The sequence below is a fragment of the Halichoeres trimaculatus genome, unplaced genomic scaffold (genome assembly GCF_033239565.1).
Source record: "Halichoeres trimaculatus isolate MK-OKI-2021-1 unplaced genomic scaffold, fHalTri1.1 fHalTri1_scaffold_11, whole genome shotgun sequence".
NCBI lineage: Eukaryota > Metazoa > Chordata > Actinopteri > Labriformes > Labridae > Halichoeres > Halichoeres trimaculatus.
The window spans coordinates 2,472,866-2,500,642 of record NW_027437189.1 but is presented as its reverse complement, the minus strand read 5'-3'; the positions used below and the strand labels follow the sequence as shown (position 1 = coordinate 2,500,642).

At 41.3% G+C, this 27,777-nt stretch overlaps 2 protein-coding genes across 7 annotated transcripts; both read right to left on the bottom strand.

The window, feature by feature from the left end:
- Positions 1 to 298: 298 nt before the first annotated feature.
- hm13 (histocompatibility (minor) 13) lies at positions 299 to 14,380 on the bottom strand. Of its 4 annotated transcripts, XR_012599264.1 has the most exons (13): positions 13,900 to 14,379; positions 11,292 to 11,327; positions 8,899 to 8,997; positions 8,688 to 8,770; positions 8,523 to 8,611; positions 6,090 to 6,175; positions 5,868 to 5,993; positions 5,724 to 5,781; positions 5,525 to 5,645; positions 5,351 to 5,453; positions 5,185 to 5,270; positions 2,387 to 2,597; positions 299 to 2,233 (listed from the first exon to the last, which is right to left on the bottom strand). XR_012599264.1 is itself a non-coding variant. In XM_074682179.1 (12 exons), exons 1-12 carry the CDS (start codon positions 14,125 to 14,127, stop codon positions 2,161 to 2,163), a joined length of 1,188 nt encoding a protein of 395 aa, XP_074538280.1. In that variant the 5' UTR covers positions 14,128 to 14,370; the 3' UTR covers positions 300 to 2,160. The 4 variants fall into 4 exon arrangements, 2 of the variants coding, with proteins under 2 accessions (XP_074538280.1, XP_074538282.1); XR_012599265.1 differs by lacking the exon at positions 11,292 to 11,327 and having other exon boundaries at positions 13,900 to 14,380; XM_074682179.1 differs by lacking the exon at positions 2,387 to 2,597 and having other exon boundaries at positions 300 to 2,233; positions 13,900 to 14,370.
- Positions 14,381 to 17,868: 3,488 nt separating this feature from the next.
- Positions 17,869 to 27,606, bottom strand: LOC141799530 (deoxyribonuclease-1-like 1). 3 transcript variants are annotated; one of them, XM_074681791.1, is made up of 10 exons: positions 27,510 to 27,606; positions 23,631 to 23,802; positions 22,392 to 22,480; positions 21,935 to 21,946; positions 19,348 to 19,434; positions 19,176 to 19,273; positions 18,966 to 19,078; positions 18,706 to 18,860; positions 18,534 to 18,630; positions 17,869 to 18,438 (listed from the first exon to the last, which is right to left on the bottom strand). In XM_074681791.1, exons 2-10 carry the CDS (start codon positions 23,793 to 23,795, stop codon positions 18,307 to 18,309), a joined length of 948 nt encoding a protein of 315 aa, XP_074537892.1. In that variant the 5' UTR covers positions 23,796 to 23,802; positions 27,510 to 27,606; the 3' UTR covers positions 17,869 to 18,306. The 3 variants fall into 3 exon arrangements, with proteins under 3 accessions (XP_074537892.1, XP_074537891.1, XP_074537893.1); XM_074681790.1 differs by lacking the exon at positions 21,935 to 21,946 and having other exon boundaries at positions 22,380 to 22,480; XM_074681792.1 differs by lacking the exon at positions 21,935 to 21,946.
- Between the last annotated feature and the right edge of the window lie 171 nt (positions 27,607 to 27,777).

Sequence of the window (27,777 nt, the reverse complement as noted above, 5' to 3'; positions counted from 1 at the left end):
ATCTTCCCAGGGCTGTCTTTAATCATCAATACCCTCTGTAAGAAAAATAAAAACTCTTTATATCAATAATTTTTATTAGAGCTACAAGGAGCCGCTTTGACGACTTCGTGTCCTGCTTTGAGCCTAAGCGTGTGGTGTCCCTCAGGGCTCTACTCTGGTTCCTCTTTGGTTTTTAAAAACTGTCCGAATCAAAGAAAGCAGATCAGTAATAAACACGTAAAAATGTTTTCTTGAGTCAAAGTGAATGAGGTTTTATAACAGCTCATCAAAGAATCAGCCAGAGTCAGAGTGATGCTTCTATACGGTGATCAAAACACCAAAAAGTTTATTGCAAATAAAACCGATACAGTCGTGGCCGTGAAACGACCTCCTGCACAAAAATGCGACCAGAAAGAAAAACAAAAAGAAAAACATTTCAGGAACTTCATGTTTCAAACGATGACAGGCTACTGAACGTCACTGAGCTGAAGATGAGCATATTTATGTTTTTTTAGACTTTTGTTTTTTACATCAAAATACAAAAACTGTGCATCTCTCAATAAAGCATCAACATCAACAACATCCAGAGAATCACGCGAGGCTGAAAATGTCCAGACAGAGCGGCTTCGTCTTCACATCAGGCTCCAGAAAAAAAAACACCAACATCCGTCGGCCCAACTCCTGACAGACGAGGATCAGACGAGGGAAGTTTTTGGTAAAAGTTTGCAGAAAAAAAAACTCAAACTTCATCAAAAACAGCAAACTTTAGTGGCCTTAATCTTCCCCTAAAAAAAAAATTATAATCAAGTTGTGAAAAAGTTGTAAATCTGTTTGGAAACGAGTCAACATGTGAAGCAACATCAGACATGCTCCAAACAGGTGTTTGTGGAGGCTTTTCAAAATAAAAGCTTCAGTTTTGGGCTCTTTTATGAAATTTATGGACTTCCAGAGACAAAATAAAAGTTTAATTTTACTTTTCATGCTTTGAAAACAAAACTGTGCCACAATTTAAAGGCTGGTCTTGAACTGTACGTGTCTCTGAATCGACATGTGAAGATTTAAAAAATGGATATTTCTCTTCATTGTTTATCAATTTCTCCAAATTTGTTGAATTTTTCCAACAAAAACAGATTTTATGACCAAACTTCATCAGCTGATCGATGAAAATCTGCCTGGGAACCTCGACCTGACGTAAAGACCAGAGAAGTTTGAGCTCTTCTCATTCTCACAGTCTATTGGACGAGGCAACCACATGGTCCCGCCCCCTCAGCATCTCCTCCAATAAGACGTGAGAATGAGGACTGGATGTTTTCAGCAGAGGAGGCTCCTCCTCCTCCTCCCTTTTCTCCTCTAACAGGCCAGAAGTTTAAGACTGGAGGCGACAGGTCGACGAGGAGCCGAACGTCTGGTCCCTAAAGTTTGAATGTACACTTCTGTGTGTGTGTGTGTGTGTGTGTGTGTGTGTGTGTGTGTGTGTGTGTGTGTGTGTGTGACAGTCTTTGGGTGTAAACACAGAACAGCTGACAGACGAACGCGTCGCTGAATGAAAATTAATCGTCCCTCTGGTCTTAAATCTCTGGCCTCTCTGACGTGAAAATGAAAACGAGACCAACAGAAGTCGCTGACGTGAGAAAGCAGAAGGCAGAGCGAGTGGCGATCCGGCGCCAAATAAACCAGGAAGTGCAGAAAACCGGCGCCGAAGAGCCGCAGAGCGAGGATTTGAGGAGCGGGAGGTTTGAAGAAAAAGAAGCGGAGAGATTTTTTCACGTTTGGGTCTAAAACCAAAACGTGTTCCTGGTCCATCTGAGCCGGCGAGCTGCACACACACACACACACACACAAACGGGACGCCGCGCACGCCCGGCGTCGTGTGTGCGGGCAGCTCAGAGACAGAGAGGATTATGGGTTAGGCACCGAGTGGGAGCTGTTGTAATGAAACAACCACCACCGCTGACACGACAGCAGCCTTCGCCACGCGGACCGGCGGCCGCTCCCGTTTGGCGATCAGAGACAAACACATTCGGCTACGTGAGCCCCCCTCCCTGTCCCCCCCCTGGTGACAAACAGGAAGCTGGAGCGGCGAGGGGGTGGGCGGGGCTTCGGTGAAATGTGGCGGCAGCAGGCTGGATGAGACGTGTTTGAGAGGCGGGGGCGGAGACGGCGGGGGGGCAGTGAGCGATGCTATTGGTCCTTTTTCTCTGACTCTGAGGATTCTTCTTTAGGCCCCGCCTCCTCAGGTGGCGCCTCCTCGTACCTGCAGAGGAGACAGAGACAGACTGAGTTTAGTCATCAAGACGACCACGTTCAGACTGAGGAGGACGTTAAACCCTTTCAAAATAAAAGCCCTGTGCGGTTTTTAGGGAACGTTTTATTTTGGAAACGCTCTGTGACCCAGCTTTGCAGTTACCTGCCTCGGTGTGACAGGAAGGAGGGGGTAAAGAGGAAGTGGGCGGGGCCTCTACATGGACGTGGGCTGTAAGTGACGGCGACGGGGGGAGGAGCCTGTCGCCTTAGAGACGGCGTCCATGGAGCTTGCTAAGCTGGCGGGCGAGCCGCTGACGGTGGGGAAGGAGGTGAGCCTGGGAGAGCCCGGGAGGAGCTCCTCTGACGACTCAAAGCTAACCACGAGGGGGGGAGACGATGGAGGGAGGGGAGAGGAGGAAAAGAACGGTGGAATAAATGACGGAAACAGGGGAGAGAAGAGAAGAAGAAGAAAAGAGAAAGAGGAGGTGAGATTATAATCTCTAAAATCTGCTGAGCTCTACAGATTAAAGCAGGAAGGACAGACGCACGAGAAAAGGTTCCTCCTTCACACGACAGAAGAGACGAAGGGATGTGAGCGTCACGCCGCCAAGGGAGGGGAGGAGCTCGATGGAGACAGAGGAAGGTGAAGAGAAAGGGGGAGGAGCCAGAGAGGTGAGGAAAAAAAAACTGAAACAAAGCTAAAGATGAGGGAGGTGAGGAAGGGGAGCCAACAAACTAAAGGTTTTAAGGTTTTGGAAATGAAAGGAGATCAGATCTTTTTAACTCTACTTTTCTTTACGAGGTAAGGTATTTATCAACAGTTAGGTAGAGCTACACTTTGAAACCTGACAACAAGCTAACTTTGTCAGTTTGTAGCATAGTTTAGCAGCTGCTATATTTCTCTCTCCTCACAGCCCGGTGCTCTGAGACGTGTCTGTAACGTGTAACGTTAGTGAATCCTGGTTCTGTCCTACCAGAGCTCATCTACCAACTCCAACCTCACCAAGCAGAGCTAACGTAACCTGGCTCTTCATTTTATTGATAGACTCTCAAGTTTGAACAGACCACTGCAGAATAACTGCTGACTGTGGGTTGGAGCCAACATTAGCACAGATTAACCTGGGTTTTAGCATTTAGCTTGTGTTTTAGCCTTTAGCTCACGTTTTAGCCTTTTAGCTAGTGTTTTAGCTTGTGTTTTAGGAGTTAGCTCTTTGTTTTGCATTAATCCTGGGTTTTAGCCTTACATTGTGTTATATCTTATATATATATATGAGACTTTAATCCATGTATTAGCCTTTAGCTAGTTTTTTAGCAGTATATCAGGGTTTTGGACTTTAGCTCTTGTTTGGCGATAGCTTGGGTTTAAGTCTTAAGCCCGTGTTTTAGTTTGTGTTTTAGGATTACGCTCATTGTGTAGCATTTAGCCAAGGTTTTAGCCTTGCTGGTTCTAGCCATGTTTTAGTTATAAGCTTGTTTTTCTCACCTTTAGCCTGTGTTTTCGCCTTTAGCCTGGGTTTTAGCCTTTAGCCCATGTTTTAGCCTTCACCCTGGGTTTTAGCCTTTGGTCTTGTATTTACTGCTAAATCACTGGCTAAAGGCTAATAAATGGGCATTAGCTAAAGGCTAATACATGGGTTAAAGCCCGTATTAGCCTTTAGCTAGTGATTTAGCAGTTAAATCAGGTTTTGGTCTTTAGCTCGTATTTTTTCCTTTAGCCTGGGTTTTCAGCCTTAAACTCATGTTTTAGCCATTAGCGCATGTTTTAGCCTTTAGTCTTTACTTCAGCCTTTCGCCCATGTATTAGCCTTTAGCTGGTCATTTTGCAGTTAAATCAGTATTGGACTTAAGCTCTTGTTTTATGCCTTAAATCGTGTTCTAGCTTGTATTTTAGGATTTAGCTCACTGTTTAGCATTTAGCCTGGGTTTTAGTCTTATGCCTGAACTTCAGCCTTTGGCCCATGTATTAGCCTTAAGCTAGTGTTTTAGCAATAAAATCAGTATTGGACTTAAGCTCTTGTTTTATGCCTTAAATCGTGTTCTAGCTTGTATTTTAGGATTTAGCTCACTGTTTAGCATTTAGCCTGGGTTTTAGTCTTATGCCTGCACTTCAGCCTTTGGCCCATGTATTAGCCTTAGCTAGTGTTTTAGCATTTAGATCAGCTTTTGGCCTTTACCCTGTGTTTTAACCTTTAGCTCATATCTTAGCTTTTAGCCTGTGCTTAAGCATTTAGCTCATGCCTTGGCTTTAAGCTTGTGTTTTTACCTTTAGCTTGTGTTTTAGCTTGAGTATTAGCATTTTGCTAGTGTTTTAGCATTTAGCCTGGGTAATACTTTATTGGCTAACGTTATAGCCTCTAGCCTTAGACGTGTTGTATTAATCTAATCCTGTCCAACCCGATCAGGAAGCTAAGAAGTAGCATGTAGGAATAACCAACGTTGTTGCAGATAATCTCATTTTAAAGTGTGGATTAGGATCAGGCAGATTTCTAGAAGAGAGACTTATTCAAGATCACTGAGAAACTCCTCAGAGTCTCTGTAACGATAATCTAAAGCTGTTTGAGAAGGAAGCATCCCGGCTCCATCTCTGCGTCTTCGTGCTTCAGACGGGGAGCGCTCAGTCCACCGTTTCTCTGCCCCGAGCTGTTTGAGGCTTTTTCTCAAGAGCTCAACTCCTTTCAAGAGTCAACAAATCCATCCGCAGTGAAATAAAGCTCCATCAAAACCAGCACAGGCTGAAGATCCTCCATGCTAACAGGCTAACTGTGATGCTAACAGCTTGTCTGTCTCCTTCTCTGGGGTCATTTCTGCTGAAAGACCTTTGTTGTTGCCCCCTACTGGTCTGGTGCTGTTTTTGCACAGGTTCGTTGCTCACTCTGGGTGTGAGACGTGTGACCCTGGAGGCGCCATCAGACCAAACACAGACTGTTTCTGCTTCAGGTGACGCCGAGGACGTTGACTCACCTGAACATCTCTGTGAGCTCTCCTTTGAACAGCGCTACGATGACGGGGAAGCCCACGCAGGCCGGGACCAGGTAGAGGAGAGCGGGCTGCCGACAGAGACAGACAGAGGTCAACAAAACGCTTAACATCTGAGCAGCGTGTGACCTTTGACCTCTGTATGACGTACCTGTGCGTGTTTGAAGGTGTGCATGACGAAGATGGTGAGGCCCAGTCCGAAGATGTAGGCGAAGAAGCTGGAGTAGAAGTACGTCCTGCTGTTCTTCTTCAAGCTGCACACAGGAAGTAGCAACGTCACCAAACGCTCAGAGAGGAACGGGAGAGGAAGAGGACGAGGCGTTACCTGACGTCGAAGCGCAGCAGCAGAGCGATGAAGATGCCGGGGATGACGATGTCACCGAGGCCCAGCATGGCGAAGTTACTCGCCCCGAGGCCTTTTTCTAACAGGTCCTGAGGAAACACCACTGAAGAAGAGATGGACAGGTGAGATCACACAGGTGAGACACAAACCTTCCTGAGAGGAGGGAATCAGACACACTCACGTTTGATTGGTGCTTCGAACGACTTCGCCACGGTGACCATGACGTTGGTGCCGAACACCTGCAGAGAGGAGAGGGTTACACAGAGCAGGTGATGATGATGATGATGATGATGATGATGATGATGATGGTGTGTGTGTTTCTCACCCAGAAGACGTCGTAGACAAACAGCCCCCCCAGCAGGATGCAGCCGGTGCTGACGTTGTTCAGGTGCAGCAGCTCCACGCCGTTCAGCGCGAACGCCAAACCGAAGAGGTTATTGGCTATCCAGTGCTGTGATGTCACAGAGACACAGGCAGGTTATTGGCTGCTAGGAGCTTCTGATGTGGTTTGAACTCTTTCTGCTCAGGCAGGTGAGTCAGGTGTTACCTTTTTGAGCAGGTACCAAACGCCTACCACCGTGCTGATGAGCAGACACACCAGGTTCTTGGTGTCGAACTCGTAGTTCACGATTTCTGCAGAGACGGAGACACAGGTTTAACCACATTTGATCACCTGTTTGACTTTCAGTCAGTGATTCAGGTGTTAAGGTCTTTAAGGTTTAAGCCATTTCAGATGTTTCATTTGTTTCAGGCATTTCTGGTTTTTAGGAGTTTTCGATGTTTTAGGTGTTTAAGATGTTCCAGATTTCTATTTGTTTAAAGTGTTTCAGATGTTTCAAGTGTTTAATGTGTTTCAGGCATTTCAGATTTTAAAGAGTTTAAGGTTTTTTGAAAGTTTCAGGTTTTTCAGATGTGTCATGTGTTCCATGTGGTTCAGGTGTTTAAAGCCTGGCTCACACTACAGGATTTTAAAAATCTTAAAGATTCTGAAATCAGGTTGTATCTCACACATGAGGAGAATCTTCACAGATCATCTTCTCTTACAGCACGCACTAACAACAAGATTTGAAAATACTGACCAGCACACACTACAGGATTTCACCAAGATTATTTGACCAGAGAGAGTGATGCACCACATGTGCTCAGTTGTTTGATCTGAGGTTTTTAGCGCACTAGTGGGACAGGAGGAGAAAGAAGTGGAGCTGTCTGCAGCGGTGCCTTTCATCCATTACGCGCACGCAGAGGGACAGAGGTGAAACTGTTGTTGTATCAGCCAATAATGGCATGATCTAACACTGATCACTGATAAAACAACAGTTTGCTACTGTATGAAAATGGCGTGGTTATGTGTTATTTTTAAAGGCATTATTGAACTGGCTGGAGTGGGCCAGTGGAGCGCGCAGTCAGCTGACCGGAGCCTTTCAGTTTCACTTTGAGCCTGAGTTTGTTGTCTGTTGTCTGGTCTCTGGGGCTCTTTCTAATTGTCTGTTGTCATCCTCAGTGAGAATGAATGTTGTAATCATCCAGATAAATATCAAACATGTTTGAAAATTATCGGGGCGGCTCCGACGAGTCTGTGAGACGATCGTGGGGCTAAAGATTCATCTGTCAACCGCTCACACTAGAAGATAATCTTGGCCGAACATCGGGGCCGATTTTAGTCCACAACCAGATTTCTTCCCTGATTGTGGGGAGGACCGAATCTGTGTTAAATCAGGGCAAGAATCCTGTAGTGTGAGCCAGGCTTCAGGCATTTCGGGTTTTAAGGTGTTTCTGGTGTTTTACATGTTTCAGGTTTTATGTGTTTAAAATGTTTCAGGTGTTTCATGTGTTTCAGATATTTAAGTGTTTAAGGTGTTTTAAAGGTTTCAGGTTTTCAGATGTGTCATGTGTTTCATGTGGTTTAGGTGCTTTAGATGCTTGGTGTTTTGGATTTTTCTATTTTTTTCTGGTGTTTCATGTTTTTCAGGCATTTCTGGTTGTTAGGTGTGTTAAGCCGCGTTTCCACCAAGCAGTCCGGGTCGGTTCGTCTCGGTACGGTGCGCTTTTAGTGGCGTTTCCACAGACTCATCCCTGGACGGATCCTTAAAAACCGAGACGAGCCGTCCCACTTTTTTGGGACCCTTTCGTATGGGTGCCAGACTGAACCGATCCGCTCTCGGGAGGTGGAGCAACACACTGCAGACGGTTGATTGGTCAAAAGAATCGTCACTCACCCCGACAGCGGCTGCATTTCTCCTTGCGGCTCACAGACTTCTCTGAAAGGAAGCTTGATTGCACTTTGTAACAGAGAGTTACATGAAAATCACAGAGAGGACGAAATGCTGCATGTCTTCCATCCGTGCTCTTTGTTTACTGTGTCGCGTTTTCTTCTTTGTTGGATTTAATCGCGGGGTAAGCTGCTACGGCGTCGCGCTATTGTTTGCCAGCTGTGGCTTCCAGCATCCGGCTTACACGCCGCCCACCACGAGAGGGCACAGTTTGCTGTGGAAACGCAAACGGGATGAGACTTAACTGTCCCAAACCGTACTGAACCGACCCGTACTGCTTGGTGGAAACGCAGCTTTAGGCAACCTAGGGCATGAGTGCCATAGCTGGCACGTGAGGCTATTTATGTTGGCATGCAGAGAATAATTACAAAGGATGGGAACTAGAGCCTTATTTAGCGGTGTTTTTGTGTGAAAGTAACGCGCTGAAAATTCTCTAAATAAAGCGTGAATGCAGACTGATATCAGATTTTTTCAGTGGGAGTCTGTTTATTTGTGTTTTTGGTCAAGTAAAATATGGCCCCGTCTGAGTGCAGAGGAAACCGGCAGAGGAGCAGGGAGGGGGTGTTTGGTGTGAGCGCTCTGGGCTTCTGCTGCACAAAAACACTGCTGTAGGGGTAATTTCTGCCCTAAACCTTGTGATAGGACCCAACTTGTTCCATCCTAAAGTATCACTTTAAGGTGTTTCAGGTGTTCACACCGTGGTCTCTCACCCTCTTTGGACTCCCCTGAGCCCTGTGTGAACAGCAGCTGGTACTGTTTGTTTGGGAAGGAGGCGGGGAAGATCCTGGACATCAGAGGGCTGAGGGAGACAGAAACTACGTTAACATTCAGACCACGACGCGGCGTGACGTTTGCTTCCTGCTGAGCGTGTTTACCTCATGGTGTGAGACAGAGCCAGGACGCCCAGGCCGAAGAAGTAGACGGAGAGCAGCAGGTTGATGTACTCCTGAGAAAACACCTGCAGCACAAACAGCACAAACAGCACTCAGTGTCAGAGACAGAGAGTGTTTATCCAGATCCATCCTCTGTGTGTCTTTGTGTGTGTTAGATACAAGCCCCTGCACGAGCCCAGAGGAGACCCCGTACCTTGAAGAAGAGGTAGAGTCCAAACAGAGTACAGCTGGCGATGATGGGGAACCGAGCGGCGTCCCGACCGGTGATGGTCTCTGGCATGTCTGATGCATTCTGGGAGAAAAAAAACAGAAACAAATAAAAATTTCTTTACTGACAATTAAAAATAAATCCAAAACAAATCAAACATCTCCATTTGATCTGGACACTGAATCACATCTCTGCTCCAAACACCCTCAAGATTAAAGTTTCCTCCGACGGTTTAACGCTAACTGGACCAGTCGCTCTGTGTTAAAAGGTTTTAAAAGTGTTTTTCTAAGAGATTAAGTGGATTTTTTAATTTTCTTGTTAGCAAAAAACATTCATAATAAATGTTTTTGAGTTGTGGACAAAAAAAGACATCGTTTAGACCGTCATTTTAAGCTCCTGGAAAAACTCTCCAGCATTTGATGCCATTTCTGACAATTACAAATAATGAAGAAGAAGAAGAAGAAGGAGAAGAAGAAGAAGAAGAAGAAAGTAAATGAAGAAATAGGCTTAGATTATTTTACTTTAACTCTCAGAGGTCAAAGCTGCAGCTCGGTTTACGAAATCGTCATGACGTTAAATTTAAATTAAAGCTCCAAGAGCTCCCCCGTGTGGAACATGTTGGTATTACAATATTGTTTTTGTTTGTTTTTGGACTGTAAAGCATTTCTTATATATAAACTGTCGTGTTGGAAAAACACAAGCTGGCTTTTTAATAATAAATTTCTTCCATTTTGGATCTGTGATGCCAAATGCTCGAGATATTTTTTTGTTTTTGTTACATTTCTTAAATATTTCTTAAATGTTTCTGTTCAGAGAAACAGGCTGCAAATCAAAAACACAAACACACAAAAAGGCCCAAACGTAGCCCACGCGTTTCTGGACGCTCATGAATCTGCAGCTCTCTCTAAACAGAAGCTGATTGGCTCGTCAGGCGTCAGCTCGACCTCCTCATGAGCGTCGTCTCTCCTCCTACGCTCAGCTCTGACCTCCTGCCGTGAGCGAAGACTCAGACCGGCAGAGACGCAGCGTCCCTGAGAGAGTCACCTCCTTCTATTCTCCTCCATCAACTCCTCCGGGACAGGAAGTGGGACAGAGGACAGGAGAGAGGGGGAGGATGAGTGGAGAGGACAGAGGAGGTGAGGACAGAGGGGAGGAAAGGAGGAGGATCCTTGTTTTGCTCTGTCTCAGAGGAGTTACTGGATCGTTAAGGCCCTGTTTCCACCAAGTGGAACGGATCTATACACTTTGGTCTGGTACTGATCTATACAGTTTGGTCTAGTACGGATCTGTACAGTTTGGTCTAGTACGGATCTGTACAGTTTGGTCTGGTGCGGATCTGTACAGTTTGGTCTGGTGCACATCTGTGCAGTTTGGTCCGGTACAGATCAGTACAGTTTGGTCTAGTACGGATCTGTACAGTTTGGTCCGATACGGATCTGTACAGTTTGCTCTGGTGCACATCTGTGCAGTTTGGTCCGGTACAGATCAGTACAGTTTGGTCTGGTGCGGATCAATACAGTTTGGTCCGGTACGGATCTGTACAGTTTGGTCCGGCACGAATCATTACAGATGGTCTGGTACAGATCTGTACAGTTTGGTTTGGTACGGATTTGTACAGGTTGGTCTGGTACCGATCAATACAGTTTGGTCCGGTACGGACCATACAGTTTGGTCCGGTACGGATCAATACAGTTTGGTCTGGTATGGATCAGATCAAAAACCTTATCCTTTTTGAAGGACTGCGGTGTTTCTGACCCGGTATGTCTGGCACCCTAACAGAAGGGAACCAAAAAGTGGGACGGTACGGGTCAACAATTTGGGGACCTGTCCTGGTTTTAGTCAAAGGAAATGCCACAAAATGTGTACCGTACCGAGACGAACCAAACTAAACTGCTCTTTGGAAACTGTGCTTGAGAGGTTCATAAACAAAGGAAAAAACCACTTGATGATGAATAAGTCTCTTTTTTTTTAACGCTGCAGACGACGCTCAAAAACTATCAGGGAAGTAAAACAGTATCACATAAAAGCAAGACTTTAAAAGTGAGTTTAAGACGAGATTTACAAGATTAGAGCTTTACTTCCTCAGGTGTGTTGTCCCAATGTTGAGGGTCTGTGATTCAAAAAATCTTGGTTTAAAAAATACAGAGGAGATGTTTCTATTTCTGAATGAATATCTAAAAAACATAGGGTGGTGATGTTATGAAAGTCTGATTTTGACAGAGTTTGTTTTTACTTTGTTTTCACATAAAGAAAAGACTTTGGCGATGAACGATGTTGAGCTGCAGCTCGTCCTGACCTGAAACACTGAGCTGCAGATTCACAGTTTCTCACATTCTCACGTCAGACAGGATTGTAAAAGGAGCAGCTCTCATACTCACTCTGTACCCAGAATCGTAATCATTTTCTCCGAGCTCCTACAGACAGATAGACAGACAGAATGGATGGACAGACAGGTGAGCACAGACAGACAGACAGACAGACAGACAGACAGACAGACAGACAGACAGGGAGAGAGGGATCAGATTCAGAGGAGGAAGACTGAAAGCACGGCCACAAATCAAATCATCAGTCACAAACTCAGAGAGGATCACAGCTTTAAAGTTTAGAGTCATTATTTCATGATCAGAGATTCAGGAAGACAGGAAGAGGAAGAGGAGGAAGAGGAGGAGAGAGGACGTGTAAAAGTTTCAGGAGGAGCAAGTTTGTCCCTGCAGGCCACCGTACCCCCTTACTCTTCATATCTCCTGCTTCTCCAGCTCCAACTTCGTGTTTTACTACTAAAGTTTTAAACCCATAATTAATTTACGGATCATTCCTCTAAATTTTTGCTTCATCAAACGTAAAAATATGTCTTATTTTGTCCACAACTCAACAATATTCAGTTTAAGAAGTGATAGAAAAGGTGAAAAAACACGCATTAGCTCCCTTCAGATGTTCATCTTCACCAGCTCAACAACACTGATGTACAGTATGATGGATTTAAAATCTTAATCCACTGTTACCCAACAATATTTTAGACGTTTCACACTTTGTTTACCTGGAAAAATTTGGCAAGAAATTAAAAAATTAAAGTACGATGAAACAAATATCCATTTAAACACACCAGTCGCCCCTCAGGTGTGATTTCAGCTCAGGTCGTTTTGCTAGCTGCTTTCTGCTCGTGTTTATTTCTGGATCGGGTTTTTCTTCCTCTTAGGAATCATCCAACAGATGTAAGCTTGTTCAGTTGTAATTCTGGCATTGTCGGCAGGAGCCAAGTCTTGCTGGAAATGAAATCAACATCTCCTACTGACAGTGCAAAGTTGTTTCAAACCGGTTCGATATCATAAATGAATTGATGAGGTCTATATAGTCAACTTCTACGAGCACAATTTGTTCTTAAGCTCATTTTTGTTCATATCTCTGTTTAACTGACAACTGGAACGTATCTTTTCTCAAATTATTTGGAGTGTATGTGTCAATAAATGAGAATAAAGATGCATAAGTATGTCCTACAACCACCAGGGGGCTGCTAAAACAACCAGAAAACACAAGAAAATAAATTTCTAAGATGACATAATGGTCACATAATCTATTTGATTGTACTATTAAATGATTTTTGGACTCTCTTGGGAATTTGTGTCGAATTATTCAGCTGGTTATTTAAGCACAGTAACATCACAGTCAGTAAATCAACTGGTGGTCATTTTGGTGCTGTGGGCAGGAGCCAAGTCCTGCTGGGAAATGAAATCAGCATCTCCATAAGGTTTAACAGCTGAAGGAAACATGCTGACCGATGGTAAACAGCTGCTTTGACTTTGGACACGATAAAACACACATTTTAAAGATGAAATAGTAATCACATGATCTATTTAATTTATTATTATTAAACAATTATTGTTTTATTTGAAAATAGAGACTCACTCCTAGTCCAGATTAGATTTTTTTCACTTTCCTGAATTGATTATGGACAATATAGAGCAATTTCACAATAGTGGTATCTGTTTAAGTGCACCTGAAGGGTATTAATGCAAATATATTTATTTTACATTAACACTGCTGCTGGTAAAAGTAGAGCTAATCTTTGTTTTACAGCAGAATAAATCATAAAATGTTAGATTTTCAAATGCAGAGGAATATAAGTATTGGGTAACATGAATTTGAAGCGCCTAAGTACAGTAAACAGCAGTAGCATCACCTCCATGCTGCACAGAGGATGTGGGAGCTGTTGACACAAGTGCGCATGTGCACCAAAAAAACCCCAAAGTGAGGGCAAATAGTCCCTCTTGTACACGTCACTGTCTAACACACCTGCAGTTCAGTGATCACTTTAACCTCATTAAACATCGGTTTAATCACATTAAACACACTATTAGTAAAAGTCTAATGCTGTATTATCAACTTAGCTGCCTTTAAATGTTGATTAGCTTCATTAAAGGTGTTATTTATGCAACACTTTTAACCTTTCCCCTGGTTGACATGTGGCCCAGTCAGATGTCCAGGTACAAGTAGTACAGCAGGTAAACAGTTGCCACAGGAGTGTAAACAAAGGAGGCAACATATCAACACATGATGCCATCACTCAACCAACCACCAACAGAGAAGATATGAGGAAATATCACCATGAAACTGACACCAAAAGGCCCCAAAAAACACCCAGAATGTGTCTGAAACGTGAGCAACAAGTTCAGGTGAGAGCTAACAGAGATGCTAATTTAAACCGAAAATAACCGTTAGAAAACAAACAGCTGTAGAGACATTTTTCGACTTTAAAGGCGCTGTTTGGCGCTTTTCATGGAAGATGTTACATTATTTAAGATTAATTTAAGCGTACAGTCATCTTTCAGAGTGTTTAAGTTGATAAATGTGACTCGTGATGTTTTAAAGTCGGTGAGAATCACCTGAACAGCCGTTAGCTCACCGTTAGCTGGAGCAGCTAACCGGTGGATGCTAACTGAACCCAGCTTGAAGTGAACCCGCATCAGGAGGACTTTAAAGGACAGGTACCTTAGATTTGGAGCAGCTCACGGACCGAATAGCTCCGAAAAAGATGGGCAACAAAGCCATGAAGACCAGGCTCCCGTACGCCAGCGCTGTGCCCTCCGGGGTGGCCACGAATTTCCCCGTAGCGTTGATCGCCTCGGTCCCGTTGGAGTCCGTAGCGTTCAGGGCTTCCAGGACGGCAGCAGCGGCGGCCTCCGGGGCCGAAGCCGGGACCTGATCAGCCTGGGACATGGTTACTCAGAGAGGGGCTTCAGGGGACCGCAGGCAGTGCTGGAGCTGTTGCGGAGGCTGACAGACGGTGGAGGCTGAATCTGAAGCCGTGTGTTTCTCATTCATCTACAACAAACAGTCGGTAACCGCTGCCGCAGCCGGAGATCGGTAAGGCCACGTTACCTTAAGCAAAGAGGGGCAGGAGGAGGCTGGGGAGAGGTCTCACTCTGCTGCTGTTTCAGGGAACCGTCAACAACAACGAGTTCGGTCCAGTACCGAGTGTTTGTAACATTTACTGAAATTTTCAGTTAAGAATTATTGGTACTTTGAAAAAAATGAAAACATTTGGAAAAGGAGCCAACAGCGCGATTAGCAACAGAAAAGCAGAATAACCCTAAAGTATGCTTAACTAAAGTTTGACATAATCAAGGAACAGGAAGTTCAAACAAGCAGACCAGAAACGAGGAAATACAAAAGAATAAAATACAAATATCAGTTACACAAGGGACAAACCTAGAATAGAAACTTAAACATGAATCAATCATCCCTGTTCAAATTATTATCTACTGTTTTATTGTAATTTTTGTTTTCCAGTTATTAAGATAAGTTGATCTTTGTTGTTTTGATATTGTGTATCTTGAGAAAATAAGTGATAAAATTTAAGATAATGGAATAAATCATTATGTTAACTCAAGAAAACAAAAGTTGTTTTCCCAAGACAGTTCTCTGGTGATCTAAAAATAATAAATAAATAAATAAATAAATAAATAAATAAATAAATAAAAATTCAAACACCTTTAAAATCAGACTTGGTTTATCTCACTATCTAAAGAGGAGGAAAAATATTTGTTTTTTTAAATATTGTAAAATATCAGTTAAGATCTTGAACAAACAATTGAAATCAACTTATTATCCTATCATATACTTTCAAAAAAATCAAGTATCAAAAAAGTAGGGAAAAAAACACATTTTTTAATGAAACCAAATGATTTTTTTTTCCACAGAGAACCTTTGGTGAACATATGTATTTTTCCCCGTTTCAGACTTGTGATGCATCTTTCCGTCAATAAGCGATCTCTGTTGTGAGGGCTCAGCGTGTCTTCTGCGTTGGTGGAACAAGTTGTTCTTAGCACGCATGTTGTTCCGGAGTCACAGCGTCACCTGCTGGATAAAAAAAAATAATAATAATAAAAAAAAAAAAAAAAAAAAAAACAATTTAAAAAATGATAATAAAAATAAAAAAAGTAAATAAATTAATAATAAAAATGTAAAAAAAAATAAAATAAAATAAAATAAAATAAAATAATAATAATAATAATAATAATAATAATAATAATAATAATAATTCTTTTTCACTGCCTTATTGTCTGACACATGAAAAGTCAAAAACCTTTTACATCATTCTCCCTGACTGAAAACTGTCTTCCTTTCTGTAAAGTTTGTATTTTATTTGTCTTCCCTTCTGTTAAGCATTACCTTGTTCAAATAAGGCTTTTTGAACTAAGTGTTTGAGCTTCAGTGATTGAGTTTTGACTTCCTTAGGTTCTAAATCATAATGTAAACACTTCAAATACAGAAAATACATTTTGGAGGAATTTTCAGGAATCATTCAATGACCTCATTATCATTTTTTATTTCAACATACGAAATTTTACTGAGAGTTAAAAACATACAAAAACATCAGAAACACATTTTAAAATATCTCCTGACATTGAATATTTACATCACTTTCTGTACAGAGAGGCATGACAAACAAAAACAGAGAAGATGATTAAAAAACAAAATTTCACTTATTACCTGCTCCAACAATGATCAAAATTAAAAAATGATTCAAAATTTAAAATACAGTTTGTACATTTATTCAAAATGTGTTTAAAAAGTCGACATGAACACTGCTCCACATGTCTCTCTGAAAGATGGAAAATCTGAAGAAGGACGTCATCACTTAGACGACTTAATACATCTTAATTTTAAGTTTATAGCTCAATTAAAAAATAAAATAAAATAAACATATTTGGCACTGTTTTAACATCTTTGGTGTTAAATCTCTGCTTGGCTGCACGGCACTGAATCTGAGGAAGTTTAACATCAAATCTACAGAGAACTACTGAGGTAAAAATCCCTCTTTGTGCAGAAATCAGCAAAACAGAGAAGTAAATATCATATTAGTATGATGGCTGATGAGCTTCTGTTTAAAATGTAAATAATACAGCTGAAGACAAACTTTGATCTACAGAGCATCTGTGTCACCTTTAAGAAAAAAATGGGTTGTAATAATTTAAGAAATAAGCCGTGGATTGAGAAGAAAAATACAGCTGATGATAAGAAGTCTTAGTTTTTGTCTTTAAAAAGCTTGTTTTTTATTTTGAAGGGGGAAAAACTAGAAGATCAGTGAGCAATATGTGCTAGGATGAGGAATTTAAAGCATCTCAGGAATGTCTATTTTAAAAAAAATGTGTGACAAAACCTGAACTTTGAAGGACTGTGCAAGAACCAGAGTCTGTTTAAGATGTTTCTGACTGAGTAAGGGGAGAATTCCAGTCTGGAACTGCAGTTCCATGAGTGTCCACTGGAGGCTGTCTGTAGGAGCAGCAAAAACCACAAACACCCATTCAAAAAGCCGATCTTTACACCAGACATGTTTACAGCCTGGTTCAAAACATGATGTTAGTCTGGAGAGATTATTTCACTATCAGCTCACACTGAACAGGGGGAAGAGTGAATATGACAAGTGAATTTTCTCATTTTCTAAACTGACAAGTTTTTCCAATATAAGGGCAAAACGATAGGCCCGTCTTTAACCCAACTTAGCCTCAGGCTAATTTAACCGGACAAAGTTACTTTCTAATAAAACTAAACAATGATGTGCACCCATGGCCCAGTGATTGTAAAAAAAAACATGCATTAAGATGCCCTTTGGGGGCCAAAACATGTACTATAGTGACATTTAAGGCACCTAAATTCATACTAAAGTTGCCTTTTTGGGGCCAAAACATGCACTTCAGTGGTGTCTTGGGGGCCAAAACATTTCCCTATGTGACATTTTGGGAGCCAAAAAGTTCTGTCGGGGGGCACTTTAGGGGCCATATCATGTAAAAGTTGCCTTTGGGGGCCAAATTGCGGTCTTAAGTGTCATTTTGGGGGCCAAAAACATACTTTAGTAGGCCAAAAAGCAGTCTTGAGTGGCATTTTGGGGCCAAAACATGCACCACGGTCACCTTTTGGGGGCCAAAACATGTTCCAAAGTGGCATTTTAGGGGCCAAAAAGTGGTATTAAGTCCCATTTTGGGGCCAAACAATGCACTAAAGTCATCCTTTGGGGGCCAAAACACATACTTGAGTGGCATCTTGGTGGCCAAAACATCTTCGTAAGTGGCATTTTGGGGGCCAAAAAGCAGTCTCAAGTGGCATTCGTAAGGCCAAAATATGCACACGCATCACTTCTTTGGGTCTTAACAGGCATTTTGGGGCCCATATCATGTACAAAGTGGCTTTTGAGGGCCAAAAGGGGTATTAAGTTTCATTTTGGGGGCCAAAAAATGCACTCAAATGGCTTTTTGGGCACCAAAACACACACTTAAGTAGACCTAAAAGCAGTCCAGTAGCATTTTCGGGCCAAAACATGCACTAAAGTCACCCTTTGGGGAGCAAAGCATGCACTCGCGTTGTTTCTTGGTGGCCAAAACATGTTCCTAAGTGGCCTTTGGGGGCCAAAAGGGGTATTAAGTTTCATTTTGGGGCCAAAACATGCACTAAGGACACATTTTGGGGGCCAAAACATAAGTTAAGTAGTCTTTTGGCGGCCAAAGCATTGGTCAAGTGTTCTTTTGGTTTTGAAAAACACCTTTAACTGTTTTCTTGGGTGGCAAAAATGTGTGCTAATGTGCCATCACAACCAGTGGAACTTAGTGCGAGAACTTGCGGTATGTGCCTTTTCTTCTTTTCGACCCTGGCTTTCAAAAAGTCTGTGCACACTACATGATGAACATGACCTTTCTTTTGATTCTAGATTTGATTGTTCTAGTCTTATAGTTATTCTTCAGTGTGGCCCCAGTGCACTGTGGGAAGTTTCTAAAATACATGATCACAATCTATAAAACAGCCTGTTTTAAAAACTGCTGACGAACCAGGGACAGATTCATCTTCCAGAAAACTCAGAGAGATCAGAGGACAGATCAGGGAACAGACTCAACCAAACGATCACAGAGTGGACAGGAAGGATTGGATGACCGTGCAGAGGCTGAGCAGTATTAAAAGGGGTGTGGCCTGTAGGAGGAGGGCGGAGCTCTTTAGTTTCACCTCCACAGGAAAATGATCGCTCACTTCTAGCACCTGGCAGACAGAAGCAACAGAGCGCAGAGTCAAACTAAAGAAGAGTTAACATGTAGAGGAAAGTTAAAAAAATGAACATCAGCTTTTACACGAACCTTACTGCGAGAGATTTTAAACTCTTTGCCAAAGTTAAAGACTTTGGCGGAGAATGGACTGATCCCCTTCAGGAAGGATTTTCCATGCACCACGATCCTGAAACACACACACGTTGAAAACATTGAAGAAATTCAACAAACTACTCTCCTACACACACACACCTACACACACCTGTCATAAGCACAGCTGTTGTCCTCGTTGACGGTCGTGTCCACTTTGTCCGAGATCAGCCAGGAAAACTTCGTCTGGAAGAGTCGGATCTTTTTCTTGTCGTGTTTCGTCATGTGGGCGCAGCCGGCGTGGAAGTCTCCCAGGAACATCACGTTCTGCACACACACACACACACACACACACACATGCACACACAGTTAGAGGAGGTTGCAGTCTGTGGTGCACAGGGAGCCTGGTATCATTGCAAACGTCCTCCTCACCTGGTTGTCCCACTTCTTGGTGACTTCCGTGAAGACGTCGTAGAGCCGATCCAGCTCCTGAACCACCTTCTCGGGCGCCGTGTGCAGAGCGACTAACACGAACTTCTTGATTGCTGTGGAGAAAAAGAAAACACGCAGACAGGAAGTGGGAAAGTGAGAGCCTGACCTTGCAGCGACCTGCTCCAGGTGTGTTTCTTTACGTCCCCTCACCTGTCTTCTCGCTCTGGAAATGAACGGCGAACGGCTCTCTGACGAAGGACTGCTTCTTCTGGTACTGGTACTGGTCCAGCACGCTCACCGTGTCCGTCCTGTGAGGAGAGATTCGCTCATGAGTCACAGAACGAGCTTCACACCTGAAGAGGCGTCGGGCTCAGAGTCTCACCTGTAGATGAAGACGTACTGCTGCATGTTCGTCAGAGACGTCCCCAAACTTTTACTGGACAGCGACTTGTATTTGTAGCTCTCATACCTAATGGAGAGACAGACGATGACTGAGTCACAGCGGACAGGAAACCATCATCTGGATCTCTACTTTCTCAGGTGAGCAGCAGGTAGCAGGTAGGTACAGGTGGTGTTTGATTTACATGTTTGCATCCAGAATCAGATCAATCACCTTTAAATGTTACTGATGTTTCAGAAAATTCAATGTTTTTATCACTAAATTAAAGACCAGGTTATGGATGTATTTTTTAGTATTTATTTTGTCCCTCTGGTGCCCCCGTAGTATCTTTACATGATTTACAGATCAAAGAAAAGCTCTGTTTAAGTAAACCCTTATTTCAGCCTCTGTCTGAAACATTTTGTTTTAGCTGCTGTCTCTTTAAGACTGACCCCCCTTCCCTCTGATTGGCTAGCTCTCTGGCAGCCTGTTGAGGGCGGAGCTTTGGGTAAGCCTTAGTGTTTGAAGCCAGGTCAGAGACTGTGAAGACCTGGTGTAGATCTACTATGGGCTGAGATTTGTTATTTAATGATTTGATTTAATTTAATTCAATTCAATTCAATTCAATTCAATTCAATTCAATTCAATTTAATTTAATTTAATTTAATTTAATTTAATTTAATATTATTTTTATTTAATCTAATTTAATTTAATTTTTATTCAGCTTAATTTAATTTTATTTAAAATTTCAATTTAATTTAATTCAATTTAATTATTTAATTTAATTTAATTTTTATTCAATTTAATTTAATTTAATTTTTATTCTGTTTAATTTAATTTGATTAATTTTTTTATTTAATTTGATTTAATTTAATTCAATTTAATTTAGTTTAATTTTTTAACCCTCAATCTAACTCAAGTATCTGAGCATGTTTCCCCTTGTAATGATCTGTTTAAAGCATCCACTCATGCAAAGAGCTCTTATTCAGAGGGTAAAGGATCATGCTTCTCATGCTACGTAGATTAGTGATTTTTAATGGTCCCACAGAAACCGTCAGTCATGCGTGTGTTAGGAAAAGAGCAAAGGTGTTGGTGAAGCCGAGCTGTGTGTGGAAAAACAGGCTCAAAAACTTTAGTCAATGCTGAGATGCCCTGAACCTGCATTCTCTCTGATGGCCACTAGGTGTCAAATTTCAGTGGGTGCAAGTTTAGCCTCCTGGTAGGTTGGTTGAGCAAAAAATTCCTCTTAAAATGTTCGCCAAAATAAGACCAGAATGATTCCTGATTAACATTTATTTTCTTTATAAAAGTCACAAAGTTCAACACTGCCCCCTATGATTGTTGGTGGTATCACAGCCAATGAACTGTGTGCAAGAGGAAACAGTAATTCGCAGTAATTCAATTTATTTTAATTTTATGAAGTTTCAAAATTTCATTTTTTTTGCATAATTTTCAACATTAAAGCATTTTTTTTTTCAACTTTCTAAAATTTCAAAAAGTTTCTCGATATTTGCCATTTTTTGCCATTTTTTGCAGCTTTCTGAAATTTCTAAAAGCTTTCTAAATATGTGCATTTTTAATTTTTTTTTTGCAAATTTACTAAATTACATTTGTTTATTTTGGGGCTTTTTATTCTTTTTTAAAATTTTCAACTTTTTTGCATTTTTTTTGCAATTTTTTCTGCAACTTTCTCAAACTTCAAAAAGGTTCAAAAATATCTTCAATTGGTACCATTTTTTGCAACTATATTAAATTTCATTGTTTATTTCTGCAATATTTAATTTTCTAAAAGTTTTCAACATTTTTGCATTTTTTTGCAATTTGTTGCATTTTTTTGCAACTTTCTGAAATTTCAAAAAGTTTCTAAATATTTGCAAATTTTTAAACTTTTTTTTGCAAATGTATTAAATTCCATTTGTTCATTGCTGCACTTTTTAATTTTTCTAAGTTCTATTTTTTTGCATATTTTTAAATTTCATTTTCTAAAAAAAAAAAAAAAAAATTTATAAATTAAAAAATATAAATCTCAACTTGTATAGATGATTATCCAATGATTTAACTACGTATAGAATTTCACTTTTTTTTTTTTTGGTCTTTTTGTCTTTATTGTGAAGATAAAGACATGTTTTATGTTGCTTAATAACTGCATTATTATGTTATGTAGACCAGTGTGTTTAAGGGGTTAATTGGTGTAACACTTTCATCTGTAATTCAGTTTATTCACCCGATTAATGAGCCTGTAAAAAGTCTTTCCTCTCAGTCTGTCAGATCTGCTTGATACAACAGAGGATTAGGGCCATGTTAAAGAAAAATATTAAAAAATTACAAGATTAATCGGATAAATATACAAGAAAAAAAATCATAAATTTACGAGTATAAAGTCATAATTTAAAAATAAATAATAATAATAATACATAGTTTTTATCATGGCGCTAACCTTCTGTCAGAGTTTGAAAGTCTTCATCAGTAACTGAACTACATCAACTCTCACTTCTCATTACAGGGATTAGGATTAGTAAAGACAGTGATTAAACTGGAATGATTAATTTGAATTAGACGGCGATTGACATGCTCATAGAGTCCACTGTACCTGTCAGTTTCCCTGTTGAAGGCAGACACATACAGGAAGGTATTAAAACACATGATGCAGTGTTAGTATCACTGTCTGAGTAGCTGAACTCATTAACCCTAAACTTCCATCTACAAAACACGACTTCTGATTTTTTTTTTACAGGTTTTAAAAATATTTGGTACGAGAAAATCAGCGACAACCAGTCAGGAAGTGTACGGCAGGTCTGTGAGAGGGCGTCTTTTAACAAATCTTCAAAAATTTACACTACTGCTCAAAAGTTTTCAACATTTTTTCTCCAGTTTATTATTGAAACTAAAGCAGATCAGGTCCAATTAAAAGCTCGAAATGGAACAAAGTATTGAGCTGCAGGAAAATAAAATGTATCATTCCTACAGACCCTCCGACCACCAGGGAGCAGCAGAGGAAGCCGAGGTTAGTGAGTTCAGTCAGTGTGGGCGGATACCTTTCACTGTACCTGTTGAGAGCCGACACCAGAGTTTTTATGGCTTTACCCTGAGGATCCATCACTTCCTGCAGGAGGCTGATGTCACAGCGAGCCAGAATCTGCACAGAACAAACAGACAGATACGATCAGAGTCTGAGCATCACAAAGCTGGCTCATTGTCAGAAAATCAGAAGGCCCATTAGTCAGAATGTCTGTTAGTTCAAAAACTGTTTTTGATGTAAGTGTATCAATGAAATCAAAAATAGTTTTCTAACTAACAGGCCTTCAGACTAATGGGTCTGACAAGTAGGCCTTTTGACTTGTAGGCCTTCTAAATAATAGTCCTTCTGACTAAAGAGCCCCCTGACTAAAAGGCCTTCAAACTAACAGACTTTCTGATGAACAGACCTTCTGATTTCTGACTAATCAACCTTTTGACAAACAGACCCTCTGAGTAACCAGCTTTCTGACTGACAGGCCTTCTTAATTTCCAACTTAAAGGGATAGTTCAGTTTTTTTGAAGTGGGGTTGTATGAGCTCTATGTGACCACTAAGGACATTAGATACAGTAGAAAGTTGTCTCCTCTCCCTCAGTAAGACACAAACTTTAATCGATGGTGACGAGGAAATAGACGCTAACAGGGACAGACGGTACCAAATTCAAAGGCTATTTTCTCTGCCTACAAGAACTAAAATCAAAAAGTAATACCACAGTTTAAGAGTACGATACATAAAATATTTTTTAAGTGCATTAAGTCTCCGGAAATATAAACATTTATCTGGATCTAACTAACTCATGTGTCCTTCCGCGCAGCGCTAGTGCGCTCCGTCCCCCCTCCTCCTTTCAGCTGTAGGGAATGTAAACAAGCTATGCTTCGGGCGCCGGTTGTAGCCTCGTGTTAGTTTGATCAAGTATCGTAATTCTTTTGTTTGTACTCTAAGGATTGTGAGGCAGCGTAGGAAATTCAAAATGAGTGACTATGACAGCGACGATGAAGTTTCATTCACTTTGGAACCAAAAGGATACCTGTATGAACCGGAGCACACAGAAGAAGAGCTGCTACAGATGGAGACAGAAAGGAGGAGACATCCACAGACACAAAAAACTGAACTATCCCTTTAAAGACCCTCTTACTAATGAGCTTACTGATTAAAGAGCCCTCTTATTTTCTGACTAACTGACCTTCTGACCATCAGACTTTCTGACTAACAGGCCTTCTAGGAATAGGGTGGATCCTGTTTTAAGAGCGTGAGCTAAAAACTCGTTACCCGTGTCAGAGTGTGCATCACTCTGTGGTTCGCTGCCTTCGCGGCGTTAAACTGTTGCAGGTTGTAGGCGCAGATCCTGAACTCCTTCTTTTTCCCCCAGGCTGAGGAGGCGAGGAAGGACAAGAGGAGGAGGAGGAGAGGTAGAGTTGATGAGCGCCACCTCATGGTTGCACTGTGGAGGAAACAAAATACATGTGATTTTATTTGTTCAGTGTGTGAAACCATGAGCAGATAATTCAGAATCACATCTCAAACATCCAGAGGAGCCAAACAGGAAGCTGGATTTTACTTTACGCTCTAACTTCCTCTCTGAGAAAATGTGTGTCAGTGATCTTTGATACGTGATTGGCTGAGTGACAGAGCGACGCTGGAGCACAGAGCGAGTGGTTTGACTGGATAGAGGGAGGAGTGGGAGCGAGTTCAGACATGAAGCAGAGACAGAAAAGTTTCTCTGACCCTTTTCCTGAAATGCTCCTTTATCTGAGTGACTTCCTGTTTTTCTGAAGCTCTGCAGGATTCGAGAAAAACTCTCTTTGACCACGTGTTCCCCTTCCTACTTCCTGTTTCATCATCTGCGGATTGATCCAAAAGTCAGATTTCAATGCTTAAATTTCAGTTTGCAGAAGTGAGTCAGTAAAGTGTGTTTAAGGCCTCTCTGCCGCTCCCAGGTCTGGAGGTGGTCGGACCAGTCGGGTCACTTCTGTTCAGACCGTCAGTGAAATGACTTCAGCACACGTTTACGAGTCATTCAGAGCAGAGCACAGAGTGAGCCTGCAGCTGTGAGTGTGCACCGTCAGGTGGAGGCACAATAACTCAGAGGTAGGACGGTGTAACCCAGCAGCAGCAGCTCTGACTTTCTGAAGCTTTTAAAGCCACCTTTTCATTTTCTTTTTCTTTTTTTATTGACAACCTGGAATAAGAGGTCTGCACTGTTTTAAGAAGTTGCTATTTTTTCTTCATGGTTGTAAGATCGAGCAATTTAATCCATAAAATGTCAAAAAAGCATAATATAAAGATCTATCACATTATCAACTGTAAACATTTTGACTGATATCCCATGGTATTGTATCAAAACGCGCTGTATCATTACATACTGCATCTTATCAGTCTTAATGTACTGTACCTTGTCATTACCCATCATAACTCATTATATCCCAACACAACGCAACCAAACCTAACGCAACGTACCCCAACACACCAAACAGAATGGTGAAAAACTGTATTATAATGCACCTTATCTTAACACACCCTATCATAACACGCCATGGTGTAACACACAGTAGCAGAACACACTGTAGTGTAAAACATGATGTCATAACGCAACATATTTTAAGGCACCAAATTGTAACACACTGTAGCGAAACGCACTGTAGCATAACACACAGTAGTGTAACACACTATATTGTAACGCACTATATTGTATCGCACTATATTGTAACACACTATATTGTAACACACTATATTGTAACGCACTTTATTGTAACACACTTTATTGTAACACACTATATTGTAACACACCATAGTGAAACGCACTATATTGTAACACACTATATTGTAACGCACTATATTTTAAAGCACTATATTGTAACACACAGTAGTGTAATGCACCATACTGTAACGCACTTTATTGTAACCCACTACATTGTAACGCACTATATTTTAACACACTGTATTGTAACGCACTATATTTTAACGCACTTTATTTTAACGCACTATATTGTAACGCACTATATTGTAACGCACTATATTGTAACGCACTATATTGTAACGCACTATATTTTAACACACTGTATTGTAACGCACTATATTGTAACGCACTTTATTGTAACGCACTATATTGTAACGCACTATATTTTAACGCACTATATTGTAACGCACTTTATTGTATCACACTTTATTGTAACGCACTATATTGTATCGCACTTTATTGTAATGCACAGAAGCGTAATGCCCCATACTGTAACGCACCATATTGTAACACACTTTATTGTAACGTACTATATTGTAACGCACAGTAGTGTTACGCACCATAACGTTACACACAGTAGCGTTTATACCATAGCGTTACACACAGTAGAGTAACACACAGTACTGTAACACTGCCATAGCGCAGCATTGTACCATAACATACTGTCCTTTAACACATTGTATTTGTTTTTAATTTAACCTAATTTAATTATAAAGGGACCATGTACAATATTTTACATACATGTCACCATTTGATGCATTGTACCAGAGTTAGCTTAAAGCTATTTTACATCTGCAGTCCCTTGGCAGGTATTTCACCATATATAACCAGGTCGGTCCCACTGAGATCAAAAACTCTGTTTTATAGGGGGACCTGGCTGAGACAGGCAGCAGCAAAAACACAAAGTTACACACAGGAAGCACAAAAAGAGACAAAGCATAGTCAACATAAAACAAGACTATGGGTTAAAATAACTTTCTGTGAATCAATGGTTTAAACAGTAAAGCTGAATCACTAACATCTTATAAAACCAGTGTCCACAACTTCCATTTTAGATTTAAAACCATTTAAGGGACCAGCTCCTTGAGCTAAAGTCATTCTGTGACTGGCTCCAAGCTGAGAGTGAAGGGTACCCAGAGCCTTTGAGTCTTTCTCTGCTTAAATCCAGAGATGACAGAACAGTAGATAGGGCGGGTATTAGGCTGAGGGTGATATGCAGGAAGGAAAGAGGTTGCAGGTCCCATGGTCTAAGGTTAACCTCATAAGAGGTGTGACCAAACCTCAGGCCACATCAGCCCCTGGTCTTACTTATGTCTGACTCACAGACCACTGTGGTTGAGTTTTATGGCGTCTTGTTTGTCTTTCGTTCCAGTCTGTAACAGAAATAAACGCCAAACATGACGACAAACCATGTCTGGGCTCTATTTCAGATCTACATGTTGAAATTTATAGTTCTTGGAGAGTAACAAACAGCTAAAATTAAGCCTATAAATCTAAATCTGTATGTTTTGTGTCTTGTTCCCTCCTGTTTCTGTGTCACTGTTTCTTTGCATGATTAAGACTCAGCGGTTAACCTGATCCTGAGAAGATATGTTTGGAGAAGGGATTTGTGAACCGAGAGAATGTAGTTTGCTTTAAGTTTCAGTCATCACCAAAGACAGATTAACCATTAACACCTGCTTCAAACATTAACACGTCCAAACAAAGCCTAACGCTTTAACCCTGGAGTTTCCCGTCAAAGATCAAAATAAAGAGACGGTTTCTACACTCCACGGCACAGCTAACTCATGATTTAATGCTACGTGACGGCTTACCACAGCTCTTAAAGATAAAAGTCAAGTAAATAAATTTAACTCTAAATCTTCAACACCTAATCCCCCTCTGGTGAGTGCAGCCCCTCAGTTTCGAGTTAGACGCAGTCTGATGACATCAATCTCTGACCTGTGTCCTTAAACCACAGTAACGACTTACTGCTTTTTTTTTACATTAATTTTATGGAAAAACTGCTCGATCTTCACACCACGATTGTATGAATAATAATCTGAAACTCAGTGAAACTCTATCTTTGAGATCTGATTCCAAAATGTGAGGCTGGATTTAAAGAAAATACTGAAACAGCAGCAAACAAAACGTCGAAATGAAGAAAAGCACCGTACAGTAAGAGTTTCTGGTTGATTGACTGAAATAAAAACACAAACAAATGAAAAATGAAAACAAACATATGAGAAAAACACACAAACACACCTTAGTCATGGTCACACACTGACACACACACTACTCCCAGCTTTAAACCACCTCTTTAACCTTCAAATAACACACACACACACACACACTAAACCCACACACACACACACAGTACCTGCTCCTGGTCCAGTCCCAGTTCAGGGTTCTGGTGCTGCTGGTTTTCTTACCTGTTCAGGTAAAGAGCCGAGGGTGGATCGTGTGTCTCTGCTGGACTTCCTGCTCCTGCTGCTCCAGGGTGGAGGCTGTTACCTGCTGCTGGTGATGATGTCATCTGCACACCTTCCATGTTGTGTCAGGTTAGCCACGCCCCTCTACTACTGCTGCATTCGGGGTCTGCGGTAAGGATGGGACGTTTGTGTTGTGTCGGTAAAAGTGGAAAAACAGGATGACAGGATGTTAAACTCCTGTTCAAACACGTCTCAAAAATGCCCAGAT

Bases quoted from the DNA above. Each gene is read 5' to 3' on its own strand.
- LOC141799530 (XM_074681790.1), bottom strand. From the start codon at position 23,795: ATGAGGTGGCGCTCATCAACTCTACCTCTCCTCCTCCTCCTCTTGTCC. The intron at 19,274-19,347 runs GTGAGACTCTGA...CTCTCCTCACAG, and splicing joins CAGTACGTCTTCATCTACAG to GACGGACACGGTGAGCGTGC. The intron at 18,631-18,705 runs GTGTGTGTAGGT...TGTGTGTTTCAG, and splicing joins AACAGCTGTGCTTATGACAG to GATCGTGGTGCATGGAAAAT.
- hm13 (XM_074682179.1), bottom strand. From the start codon at position 14,127: ATGTCCCAGGCTGATCAGGTCCCGGCTTCGGCCCCGGAGGCCGCCGCT. The intron at 5,994-6,089 runs GTAACACCTGAC...GTGACATCACAG, and splicing joins TTTGGTACCTGCTCAAAAAG to CACTGGATAGCCAATAACCT. The intron at 5,646-5,723 runs GTGAGTGTGTCT...TCTCTTCTTCAG, and splicing joins GTTCGAAGCACCAATCAAAC to TGGTGTTTCCTCAGGACCTG.